The sequence below is a fragment of the Rhinolophus sinicus genome, linkage group LG15 (genome assembly GCF_036562045.2).
Source record: "Rhinolophus sinicus isolate RSC01 linkage group LG15, ASM3656204v1, whole genome shotgun sequence".
Taxonomy (NCBI): domain Eukaryota; kingdom Metazoa; phylum Chordata; class Mammalia; order Chiroptera; family Rhinolophidae; genus Rhinolophus; species Rhinolophus sinicus.
In genome coordinates this window covers 25,806,549-25,820,049 of record NC_133764.1, presented here as the reverse complement: position 1 = coordinate 25,820,049, position 13,501 = coordinate 25,806,549, and the positions used below count along the sequence as shown (strand labels likewise).

General features: G+C 33.6%; 1 protein-coding gene across 14 annotated transcripts in view; it reads right to left on the bottom strand.

Moving 5' to 3' along the window:
• TRIM37 (tripartite motif containing 37) overlaps window positions 1–13,501 on the bottom strand; it is a 162,144-nt gene that overhangs the window by 129,643 nt on the left and 19,000 nt on the right. For 13 of the 14 annotated variants that reach the window (XM_074319740.1, XM_074319741.1, XM_074319742.1 and 10 more), the window contains exons 9-12: window positions 9,897–10,021; window positions 6,098–6,148; window positions 4,902–4,983; window positions 644–720 (exon numbers count right to left, since the gene is read on the bottom strand). In XM_074319740.1, coding sequence (XP_074175841.1) covers window positions 644–720; window positions 4,902–4,983; window positions 6,098–6,148; window positions 9,897–10,021 — 335 coding nt within the window. The remainder of the gene's footprint in view (window positions 1–643; window positions 721–4,901; window positions 4,984–6,097; window positions 6,149–9,896; window positions 10,022–13,501) is intronic. The other variant, XM_074319752.1, reaches the window with a different exon arrangement.

Below are 13,501 nucleotides of genomic sequence, written 5' to 3'. Positions count from 1 at the left end.
AAATACACTAAAACCTACTAAATTGCATACTTATTTCGAAGGTAAATTTTATGGTATGTGAATTACATCTCCTTAAAAATAAACTTTCCCCAACTGCATGATATTAAAAATCTGTGAGACTAGATTTTATACATATACTTCAACCAAAACAACTTACTGCACAAAATTAAATATAGAAGCAGATGTGAGAATCTAGTCACCTTTTTTTAAAGTCGTACATTAAGAGAGTTCCAAAATGCAAAACAATACAAGTTTTGTCATCAAATATTATTTTGCTTACTTTAGAAAAAGTTATTTTTCAAGAAAATATTTGTTAATATGCAATAGGTTTATTAAAGTTAATTAATAAAACTTAAAACATTTTTCCTCAGTTTTCATATCTAATTTAGAAAATATCAATAGACAATCCCCATTAAGAAAAGCTCTTTGGTGTTTCCAATAAATTTTATGAATATAAAGAGGCCTGAGGCTATACAATTTGAGAACTGTCAGTCTATGCCATCATACTATTCCAGGATTACATACTAGTGTACACTTTAACAAACACAACAATACAGTAATCAACAAAACAGTTAATAAAAAAATGCTAAAAGTAATGTACATAAACATATACTAAAGTCTCTTATTTAACTGCATGTCTTACTTGGAAGTTTCAGGCAAGCCAGCTGAGAGTTCCAGAAACACAGATAAGTAGTAACCACGAACAACTCCATTTCCATCCTTAAAAAAATAAAAGATGTTATACAAATACAAATTCCAGATCAATTTAAATGTAAAGAATTAAGCCACAATGAAACAAACAAAAAAAATACAAACTAATATCTAATACTTGGATTGGGAAGTACTTCTAAGCTTAAAAGCAGTAAGAGAAATAAAAAGATTTGAGTGTAACAATTCAAAACTTTTGTACATTAAAAAAACTTGAAAATATCAAGGCACACAAACTAAGAAAATAACAACTATGAAAAGAGTTAAGAGTTTTAACATACAAGAACTCTTAAAAATCAGCCTCCAAGAAAAATGAAAATCCCAAAGGAAAATATTTTTTTTAAAATCTAAATTTCACTAGAAAATGAGATAATATTTACTATCAAAAAGAGAACAATAGAAAAAGGTAATGCTTGATGTTGAAAGTAATTATCATTTCTATGTTTTAAATGTTAGGATTCCATGTAAGATTCTGTCTGGAGGTTGAGAAGTTGTTTAAATTTCCATTACAGAGATTTTTACAAAGATAATTATTCCACTTTTATTTCTCCAGTACTTTCCTCGCATGTAATCCTTTTTTTAAAGGATGCCATTTGTTATAATTACATGTATAAATATCTGTTTCCCCAACCAGACAGTGAGGTCTGAGGGCAGGGATCCTATTATTCATTCGTGTCTATTGGGATATGACTATACAGAGTACAAGTACTTAGTAAATCCTTCATTTCCAGGATACTTTGCTCCAAAAGGTCCTGAGGCACCTCTCAGGGTATCACTCAATAAATATTAATGAGTAAATGAATCACTAGTTAAGTGAAAAAAGTCAGACACAAAAGATTATAAATTGTATGATCCCATTATATGAAATTTTGGAAAAGTGAAATTATAGTGACCAAAGCAGATCTATGGATGCAGAGAGGCCAGGAAGAAAGAAAAAGAAGGGATTAGCTGACAAGGGAAATTAGATAACTTTTGAGGGTGATAAAAATCATGACTGTCATAATGATTATATGACTGTATATTTGTTAAGACTTGCCAAAATTAGTGAATTTTATTCAATATAAATTAGATCACAAATCACTTTGATTTTAAAAAAAATCAATCAAACAGCTGGGATTTTTTTTCTTTTGAATAATGTTCCTAGAACAATTTCCCTTGAGTTAAACTAATTAATTAATTAATTAATTAAAAGGAATGCACATTTTTCACTGCAGATCTTTATTAGCCAATAACAGTAGAAATTTTTTTGACTTAATATTTACCATCAATTTAAGGAACAAAATTTTTTACTGCTCTTATTCACATGCCAGCTATATGTCTAACAAAATACTGGCCTTAACATTTTTCAACAGGCAGAGGATTCTGGGAAAATCATCACAATAATAGCAGCATAGTTTTTGCAACTCTCCAAATCCAACCATAAAACAAAAAATGACTGGCCAGCAAAACCAAAAGGTCACAAACAACGTTTACAACAAAACTATATCACAGGTTACTTTCACAAGCCCCAAAATAAAAGCAGGTAAAGAAACACCAATTACATCCACAAAGACCTGAATGATATCAACATCGGTATGGGAGAAAGAAGAGGGAATCAATGGGACATCTAAATGGACCAGAAAATAAAAAATCACAAAATCGCCAAGAGTTCGTTACTGAAAAGCATCGTGAGCCAAACACAACAGCTGAAACTAGAAAGAGCTGCTCAATGCAATACCGACTAAGTACAAGAGGGCGTAATATTAAAAAGTCTGAGAACTAAATGCACTCTAGTCACTCTAAACTCTTGAAAATGAATATCCAGGGCCTTTCAGTACAAATCCAGAGATTGCAAACAAACAGCTAGAGTGAAATAAAAGATAAACAACACAGAAACAATAGAAACAAAGGGAGAAGGTCCACATAAAAGTGGAGGAGGGGGTCCGAGCCAGGGAATCTCTCAATAAGCCAGGCACCGTATTTTTGATGGCCACATCACACTGGATATTCACATGCAAAACAACCAAGCTGGATCCCTATGCCATACACAAAAATTAACTGAAAACAGATCAAAGATCTAAATGTAAGTCCTAACTAGCAAACCGTATAGTAGTAAATTACTGAATTTAAAAATAAGATTATGTGAGCATTTAGGCAGTATTAGCAAATGCCTTTTAAGGATTAGTTTATCATCAGACTTTACCTCAAGAAAGTGGAATTGAATACTTCAGATACCCAGTGAATAAAAAACATGAGCCAAGAACTGTATATCCAACAATACTGGCTTTTACAAAGGATGCAAACTGTTTTCAACATACAAAAACTCAGGGAATATTGTTTCCATCAGTTCTTTCAATAGAATCTACTAGAGAACAAGCTGTGGACATCCAAACTCTTGTCTAGACATGGCAGAGGAGGGGAATGAGGACAGTATATGCAAAAATATTTTAAAACAGTTCTCAGTGAGAAAATTGATGGTAGAATTAAGAGTTCCTCCTCTGAGGTGCCTGTGTTTGTCAGGAGAAATAAAGCAAATGAGTGACTGATTATGAGCTATCCTAATTCTCTCATTTCCTATGACTTCAAGAAGTATGAGTCCTAGAGTGGAAGAAAGAAGATACAGGTGCAATATAAAGAGATTAAGTTTATAAAAACACTTCTATAGTCTTAAATATGAATTGTAAATGTGAGCATAAACTCGAGTTAATTCTTTTAAAAAAATTCATACATGTATCAAAAAACCCAATAGTCTACAATTATATAGCAATTTTAAAGTGTTCATATATTTTTTTCCCACTGAGATCCCTGGAGCTAATCCACTTCAATTTTATCCACACTCCTACAGTTTTTCTCAAGGTATGGTCTTTGGCCTAAAAACAAACAAAAAAACTTATAAAATGTACAACACCAACAATGAACTTAATGTAAACTAGGGCTTTGGGTGATAACATGTCAATGTCAATTCATCAACTGCAACAAATATACCACTTTGGTGCATATGTGGATAACGGGGAAGGCCGTGTATGTGAGGGTTAGGAGTTGTATGAACTCTCTGTATTTTCCACTCAATTTTTCTGTTAACCTAAAACTGCTCTTAAAAATAAAGTCTGTTAAATAAATTTTTAAATAAATACAGATTACGCCCCCTGCCCCCAGAAACGTCCCATACATTTACCTTCGTATTTCCTAGCTCTGTTCACTAAGGAGGCCTAGAAACAGTGACCAACCTGATAGAAATGAACATCCCTAGTGCCGTTAGGTCTTGAAGTGCAATCTTCCAACTAATAGGAATCAAGATTCTTTGGATAAAACAGCCAATTCCAGGTACAGAGTAAAAAAATGTACAAGATGAGCATAGAATATCTTGCCATGGACGAGAACAAGAAAGCTAACTACTAGGGTTACTACTAAGCACTGTTAGGGTTAAAGCAAGAGACACAGAAGCCAACTTGAAGAGATTAAGTATATATAAATCCAGGAGTTCATAATGGTATTTTTTAAAAACCTAATTAATCACTTTCAGAGAATAATAAAGAAAACTGGCAAATAACAAGAAAGAATCCTACCTCTTCTACATGAGCTGTACTATTGGGTAACCAAATAATAAAGGAAAGCATCTCTTTATAAAAGTGTAACAACTAACAAATGAAAAAGAAACAATAAAATGAGAATATCACTGTTTTGCAACTCCCAATAAGTTAACAGATGAACACAATGAGCATCAATAGTTGCCAATATCATTAAAAAACATGTGACTAGACGTCACATGATAAAAGAACACACTACTGCTCATATTCTTGCTATAGGAATCAAGTATGTGTCTCATCATGCCACAGGATCCAGCTGCCAAATTAGCAGAAAATATGTAGGTCATACTGAAATGCACCATGAGTATGTGACCAGCATACATCTGTTTCTCATGGCTTTCTGTACCTATTTTTACTTTAAAAAATACTTTTAAAATAAGAATTTTAAAGATTTCTTCTAAAGGTAAGTATCTGCCTACAAACAAGAAATAAATTCAGCAATATGTCAGGGTTCATACTGTTCATTTTGAACTCATTTTTTCGTAGATTTGGTAATAGACCCTATAGTAACATAAAAATTGTCATTACTTTAATTCCTTACCGCACTAAAAAAGTGAACCAGTGTATTATAGAATCTTGAGAAAAAGATCTTGGCTTAAAATGTTATTAGAAATATGAAAAACTTACTGGGTAAACTTTTAACCTCCAACAAAGTCCTGAAACTTGAAGAGGTGGACTGTAAACAGGATCTGCTCTCTGGCGCAAAGTGCTAAAGTCAAAGAAAACCAACAAAATCCCAAGATCAAAATTGTTGTGAAGTAGCACAGGCAAAACCAAAACCAACCGCTTTATTTATGTTGCTTATTTGAAATCCTGGACAAGAAATAGAAGGTGACTGAACAAGTTAAAATTACACTGTATTAATTTACATATATAATACTTACATTCTGAAATAAAAGAAAATTTAGTAATATTGAAATATTCAGCACTATCTTTTCAGTTTCAAGTTAAAGAAAAACCTCAAAACTGTGATATTTAAGGGAAAAGGAAAACATAACTAAGTGTCCTGAGTTTAATTACCACTCCAACAAGCAGTCTTTTATCATTAAAGGGAAAAAGAAATGTGCTTCTTTCCTCACATCCCTGTAGTACAATTATCCTTTTCTTAAATATAAAAACAAAAGAACATGTACTAAATCTTAACACATGTGAGGAAATCCTCAGAAAGTATATATTTAGCCACAAAGTTATCCCGTAAGCAAAAACAAATTAAACAGGGAGTGGTATAAATTCTGTTTGGCTTATTTTGATGGTTATGACCTCTCGAAGTTGTCTACCTAAGGCAAGATCTTATATTCTTGGTTCTCTACTTCCATACCGCCCTTGAAGACAAGTCCCTTAGGACATTTTTGTTTTAAGATCTTTGCTTTGAATCTTAGACAAAAAGTAGTAATGGCTAAAAAAATTAACACTCAAGTTATGAAACTTACAAATTTCTTACAATAATGGTACCTTATCTACAAGTCCTGAATTTGAGCTGAGATAAATTGGACCCAAAATGGACTTCTTCCTATCACTCTTAATTCAGAGAATGGGTAGGGCGCTCATTGATCTCTATCACCAATTCGCCCCATCTTAGCAAAGGCTAAGTGGACCCTCTTCTTCTAAAAATGATTCTCTTTCCTATACGAGAGAAGCAATCTGTCCTGAAGAAATAATACAATCCAAACAAATGAACTCTCTGTTTCTAATAGGAAATTTGTTTCTTCTAAGACTACACTGAGGTGTCACAGAGTTCCTTAGGTCTATGTCCTACCCAGGAGTAACACCTTCCTGGCTCTTATGCATACATACAAAAATCCAGAGTTGTCAAAAACTCTTACCTGAAATTCTCTAAAACAAAAGTAGCTGAATCATAAGATGGTACTAATTCACTAAAAAGAAGCAAAGGCAAAATAAAATTATTTGGCTTATGTAAGTTTAAAATTTCATTTAGTTAAAAAACAAAGTCCTTCAGTAATATCTTATAAACTTTATTAATCTAAAATAAGTCCCTCAGGAACATTTTTAAATCCTTCTTAAAAATAACATTAAATCAAACAAATTCATAAAACCATCAATAGATGACATCAAAAGTCTGCAATGAAATTGGGGACTCAACAAATACTTTATAAAATAGCTTTTAAACAATGCAATATATAGGAACATTTGTGACAACATGGATGGATCTTGAGAGTGTAATGCTGAGTGAAATAAATCAGACAGAAAAAGCAGAGAACCATGTGATTTCACTGATATGTGGTATATAAACCAAAAACAACAAAAGAATAAGACAAACAAATGAGAAACAAAAACTCATAGACACAGACAATAGTTTAGTGGTTACCAAAGAGTAAGGGGTGGGGGGTGGGAGATGAGGGTAAGGGGGATCAAATATATGGTGATGGAAGGAGAACTGACTCTGGGTGGTGAACACACAATGGGATTTATAGATGATGTAATACAGAATTGTACACCTGAAATCTATGTAATTTTACTACAATTGTCACCCCAATAAATAAATAAATTAAAAAAATGCAATATACAATTAAGTGTTAAAATAAGTGTTTAAGAGACATTTAAAAAGTACTCATGAAATAGGACAAGGAAGAAAATGGTGCTGCGACTGGGAACCTGAAATATGAAACCAATATAAACAAGTTGAAAAAAAAAACAAAAGAAATAGCAAAAGCAAAACACATCACAATAAATCTCCAAACTTCCTTCTTCAGAACAAATTATGAGGAATACTGACAAACCGTAAAGACTGTGAAACTATTTATTAGCAAACCTATACAATTTTATAGGATAAGAATAAATAATCACATGGGGGCAAGCAGAATGGCTGAGCACATTATCTAAGAGGCAGCCTTGGAACATTAGTGAACATCCTTATCCTTAGGTTCAACCAGATCTGCTTAATGATAGCAAATACCCAGTTCTTTTAATAATAGTCAGTGCTTTAATATGAATACGGTATCTAGTTTGTTAATTCAGAAAGAAATGGAGACTTATCTTATGGTCAGTGAGAACTACCTGAGTTCTGGTTGTCAGAAAAATTTTGCCCTTCTGTTTACAGAACTGTGGGTGGTCATGATTCTCAGGACTGTACCTGTGATAAGGAACAAGGGCTTACACCCTGATTCTAAAGCAGGGGCCATTCTGCCCCCAGGGAACATTTGGAAATGTCTAGAAACATTTTTGTCCCAACTGTAAAGGGAGAGGTGCGACTGGTGCTACATCCTACACAGGGAAGCTCCGTCCACCCCACAAAGAATTATCCAGCTCAAAATGCTAACAAGGCCAAGGCTGAAAAACCCTGGCTTACACCATACAGTTTATTACAATCAAGACCCTGTGGCCAACAGAGGGCATAACGTATTCGAGCAAAAAGCAAAGGAAGTTAAACACATACACATTATTTATAACAAAGGTTGTTTCCTAAATGTACCACAGTCCTCAGCATGCTAGAAATACTTGATAGTCTCTCATAAGCCATCTCTAAAGTATAGCACAGATTGAAATCCATCATACCAATGTATTTCTGTGAAACAGTGGTTAAACCTCTCATCTTAGGAATAAGCTAAAAAGAGTTAAAAAGAAAAAAAACTACAAATGCCTAGATGTACCCAACGTTATGAACTGAATTGTGTCCACCCCCCCACCCCCCCACCAATTCATATGTTGAAGCCCTAACCTCCAATGTGACTGCATTTGGAGACAGGACCTTTAGGGAGGTAATTAAGGTTAAATGAAGTTATAAAAGGAAGGACCCTAACCCAGTATGACTCTTGTCTTTAGAAGAGGCAGACATCAGAGATTGATTCTGTGCATGCAGAGAAAAGGTCATGGGAGGGCACAGTGAGGAGGCAGCTCTCTACAAGCCAAGAAGAGAGACCTCACCAGAAATTAAATTTTCCAGCACCTTGATATTGGACTTCCTGCATCCAGAACTGTAAGAGAATAAACTTTTGTTGTATAAGCCATGTGGTCTGTGGTATTTTGTTATGGCAGTTCAAACAGACTAATACACCCACAAAGATTTTATTTCAAATGTCCTGAAGTACGGGCCAGCACTGGTAATTTTCAAAAGAATCCCAAGTGAGTTAAAATACACCAGTGTTAAGAACCACTACTCTTAACACCACAGTGTAGTCTAACAATGCTTAAGAGAATATTCTGTTCAGAAGAATTCTAAGACTGCCCAAGATAAAAACTAAAAAGATGTATAGAATGCAACCAACTCTTTCCTCCCACTATCTTTTAAGATCTGGAGAGAACATCATGTTGCCTTCAAAATATTTTGGCATTTTCATCTGTTTATGAGTTCTCCTTTTGACAACATACGTGTAAATAAGTTATAGTCGCCATGTAACAAGATCTAAGTAAACTCAAAAGGTAAATAAAAGAATGAACATGAGGACTGGCCCGGTGGCTCAGGCGGTTAGAGCTTCATGCTCCTAACTCTGAAGGCTGCCGGTTTGATTCCCACGTGGGCCAGTGGGCTCTCAACCACAAGATTGTCAGTTCAATTCCTCGAGTCCCGCAAGGGATGGTGGGCAGTGGCCCCTGCAACTAAGATTGAACATAAACATGGCACCTTGAGCTGAGCTGCCGCTGAGTTCCCAAATGGCTCAGTTGGTTGGAGCGCATCCTCTCAACCACAAGGTTGCTGGTTCAACTCCCGAAAGGGATGGTGGGCAAGTTGCGCCCCCTTCCACTAGCAACGGCAACTGGACCTGGAGCTGAGCTGCGCCCTCCACAGCTAAGACTGAAAGGACAACAACTTGAAGCTGAACCACACCCTCCACAACTAAGATTGAAAGAACAACAACTTGACTTGGAAAAAAGTCCTGGAAGTACACACTGTTCTCCAATAAAGTCCTGTTCCCCTTCCCCAATAAAAAAAAATCTTAAAAAAATAAATAAATAAATAAATAAAATAAAAAAAAGAATGAACATGAGACAACATGGATGGACCTTGAGAGCATTATGCTAAGTGAAATAAGTCAGACAAAAAGACAAATACTGTATAAGCAAATACTGTATGATCTCACTTATTTGAGGAATCTAAAAAGGGGTCAAAAGGTATAAACTTCCAGTTATAAAATAAATAAGTCATGGGAATGTATGTAATGTACAGCATAGTGACTATAGTTAATAATACTGTATTGCAAATCTGAAAGTTGCTAAGAAAAAATTTTTTTAACTATGTATGGTGATGAATGTTAACTGGACTTATTGTGATCATTTCACAACATACACAAATATTATATCATTATGTTATAAACCTGACACCTTATATGTGAATTGTGTATCAGCTAAAGAAAAAAAAAAGAGTGAACAGACAATGATGAAATAAAATGGGATCAATATTTTTTTCTACTGTATAGAAGATGAAGTTCCAGGAAACAAACAATTCCTAATTCACTATCAACTTCTCTTTACATTCAGAAGCGTATTTAAATCCACCAGAATTTTTTTAAACTACATTTACATACATAAACTAAAGTTCGCTACACCACCTCATTTTAAACAGCACCTTAAAAAAAGATGAAGTTAACAAAACAACATTCCTTTGAAACAAGTATATGCATTTGCACATAAATATCTTATGAAAAAGGAGTTAAAAAACCGTCATACCTGGTAAAATCTGGTGGAACAGGAGTGGTAACAAAGGATGCCATGGGTTTTCGATGAACTTGCTGAAACATCATGAGAATCTCTGAACTCTTAGATATCAACTCACTCTTACTACAAGACCGCAACTGTGTGAGGAAAACAAAATTACTATTCATTGGCACCTCAAAATCCTTAATAAAGAAAGATAACAGAAATTATTCTCATAAACTAAAAAAAAAAACAGATAAAGTTTAAACTAAAATTTAGTTATAAACTAAAAAAAAGCAGAGATAAAGAAAACAGATTGATTTTCAAAGTGGGTTTGAGAATTAAAAATCTGCAAAGAACCTAGGTTTATTTATTTCCTTTCTAACCATAAAGCCATCAAGTATATTTGATTTTAACGCATTTTTCTCTCATACAGTAGGGCAAATCCAATTTTAAACAACTACAAATATATTTTAGGCTTCTACAGTGACGCCATTATGTATATTAATAAACAAATCCCTATAGGTTGTTAGCCTTCAAACAAGGATTTCTCAAATTGCATTCAAGGGACCACAGAAATGTTAAGATGTAACACACACACAAAAAGTTTTAACCATAATATTAAATGTCAACTATAGTTAAAAAAAAAAAAAGTTTTAACTTGTACTGATTTGGGAATCACTATTTTAAGTTATGCCAAAGGTAAAAAGTGAAAAATCCAACTTTAATAAAATACACCTGGTAGTTAAGACTAATTCTGTATTCAAGGCAACCAGTCTGAAGTCCTAGTTCTGCCACACACTGATTATGACTCTGACAGTCTATTTGTGTATGTAAAACTGGAATAATATCTATGCTTGCTTTGCTGGGTTTGTTATAACAGTCACGAAGTTGTAGGAGAAACAGCTTTGTAATAAGGTCTTCAGAGGACACAAAGAGAAGGCAGCCCTTTGCAAGCCAAAGAGAGACCTCAGGGGAAACCAAACCTGCCAACACCTTGATCCTGGACTTCCAACCTCCAGAACAATTAGAAAACAAATTTTCCTTGTTTAAGCCTCCTAGTCAGTGGTACTCTGTTATATCAGCCATACCAAACTAATACACTATCAAATGGCATACAGATGCTATTCACAAAAATTACGAGTACTATAACTGGGTTTTATATCTTTTCAATGAGTTACTTAATACTTATAGCTCTTATTCAAATGTTTATTGAATACATACTGAGTACCCTTCCTTGACCCCATTTCCTCCAAAGGTAACTCACTCCTTGAACTGAAAGTTATTGTCACCATATAGTACATGTGTTTGTACAAGTACTATGGGTCTATACACATCCATAAACAATGCTCTGAATGTTTTCAGGCTTTACATAAATACTATCAGGCTGTATTACCATGTAGCCTATATTCTTCAACCAACATTGTTTTTGAGATTTAATTGTACTGATATTCATAATCTACTCATTTTGACAATTTTAAAGAATATCATTGCATGAATATAGTACAATTTATTTATCATCTTTATCAATGGACATTTAGGTTGCTTCCTATTTTTCATTATTAAAAATAAATCTGGAGTGAAGACCCAGATGGTGCACAGCTCCCTGTTCACATATTCGAGTCTCTCTAGGACTGGCTAAAGCATACCGAACTTTTAGCAGACAATAGCAAACTGCTCTCCAATGTTTGTAGATTCATTTCCATCAGCAGTGTAAAAGTTCCCTTTGCTGTACATTCTTGTCAACACTTAAATTTTTACTGATTAATTTTTGCCAGTCTAATGAGTAAAAGATAGCATTTTGTTGTCTTGGCTTATATTTACCAGTTTATCAATGAAATTTCACTCTTACTGGTCAACTCAACATCCAATTCCGTGATCTGTTCATATCCCTTGCCTACTTTTCATGAGATTGTTTCGGCTGTTTATGATTGAGCTGTATTTCTTTATAAATTCCAGATAACCATTCCTGTTCAGTTTTAGGAATGACAAAAATCTTTTCCAAGTCTATGGCCTGTCAACCTAGTTTTTGAAGATTTTTTTTTGTTCAAAAATTTTTAATTTTGATGCATTCAAACACTACTCCTTATATTTTGCACCTATTGTGTCCTCAGAAGTCTTTCTTTACCCATACCAAAGATTTTCTCTTCTAAAAATAACCAAATTTTGCAATCATATTTAAGTCTTTAACCCACCTGGAACTGAGTTTTGTGTATGGTGTAAAATGAAAATTAAATTTTATTTCCCACAGGTATTGCTGTCAATATTTGTTGAAGGGTCTATCTTTCTCCATCTCCAATCATGTATCAAGTCTTCACACATACCTGGGGGTCTGTTCCTGGGAGTTTTATACTGTTCTGCTTGTCCATTTGCCTGTGTTTATGTCAAAATCTGTGTCCTAATTACTATCGTTTCATATTATGTCTTGATATAACAAGAACTCCAACTCTGTTCTTCTTTGTTTTTAATCCAGGAATGTGTTGTCTGTTTGGGGCCCCTTGCTCTTTCATATTAATATTGGAATATTCATGTGGTCTTGCCTTTTAATCTCGAGTTACAATCAAAGAGATTTTTCTAATAATGAAACATTTCTTTGATTAACCTTACCTGATCTTGCTTTCTTGTTTAGTTTTTTAAAATATCCTACTGATTTTGATTTGCCAGTATTTTATTTAAGATTTTAACATTTACATTTACAGTAAGGTTGAACTTTAATTTTATTTTCTTACAATGTTCTTATGCCAATTGGTTATTAATGTTATATCACTCTCCAAAGAATGAGATGTTAGCTTTCATACTTTTTGTATTCTCTAAGAAAAAACTGTTATGATAAGCAACCAATATTTAAAGATTTGGTAAAAATTTTCCACTAGTCTGGATTTAATGTGTTTTGAAGGAGACAGACTTATTACCAACATAATTTAATTAATGTTCTTTGGTTTAAATTATACTTTTTTAAGTCATTTTTGGTAGTTACAATTTTCTAGAAAATTAAGTCTTTTCATGTAGATTTTATCTGAATAAAGTTGCTCTTATTTGTAAAGCATATAAAACAGTGCTTGATATACCAGGGGTGCCAAAAAAATGTATACAAGTGGACACTTTGGTCAACGTTGCTCAAGCAGTAGTTTGCCATAATCCGAAGTGTCTGGACGCTGATGGTAACCACTTTGAGCACGTCTCGTAATTACATAAGTCAAACATGACTGGTACTCATCTTTTGTTATCGGTATATATTGAGTATTACAATTTTAATACAGTTTTCCTTTCTTAAAATGTGTATACATTTTTTGGCACCCTCTGTATAGATGACTTATTATAGAAATGTACACTTGAAACCTATGTAATTTTACTAACCAATGTCACCCCAATAAATTTAATTTAAAAAAGACACAGTAATCAAAACACTGTAGTGGAAATAAATAAATAAATAAATAAATAAATAAATAAATGGAACAGTATAGGGTCCAAAATTAGACCAACATGTATGTGGACATTTAATTTTTGGGGGAAAAAAAGCAAAGGCAATTCAGTGAAGAGAGGCTGATCTTTAATTAATAGTGCTGGAACAACTGGACAACCATATACAGAAACAAACATACAGAAATTAAAAAACCACCTTGGATCAAATACCTCAC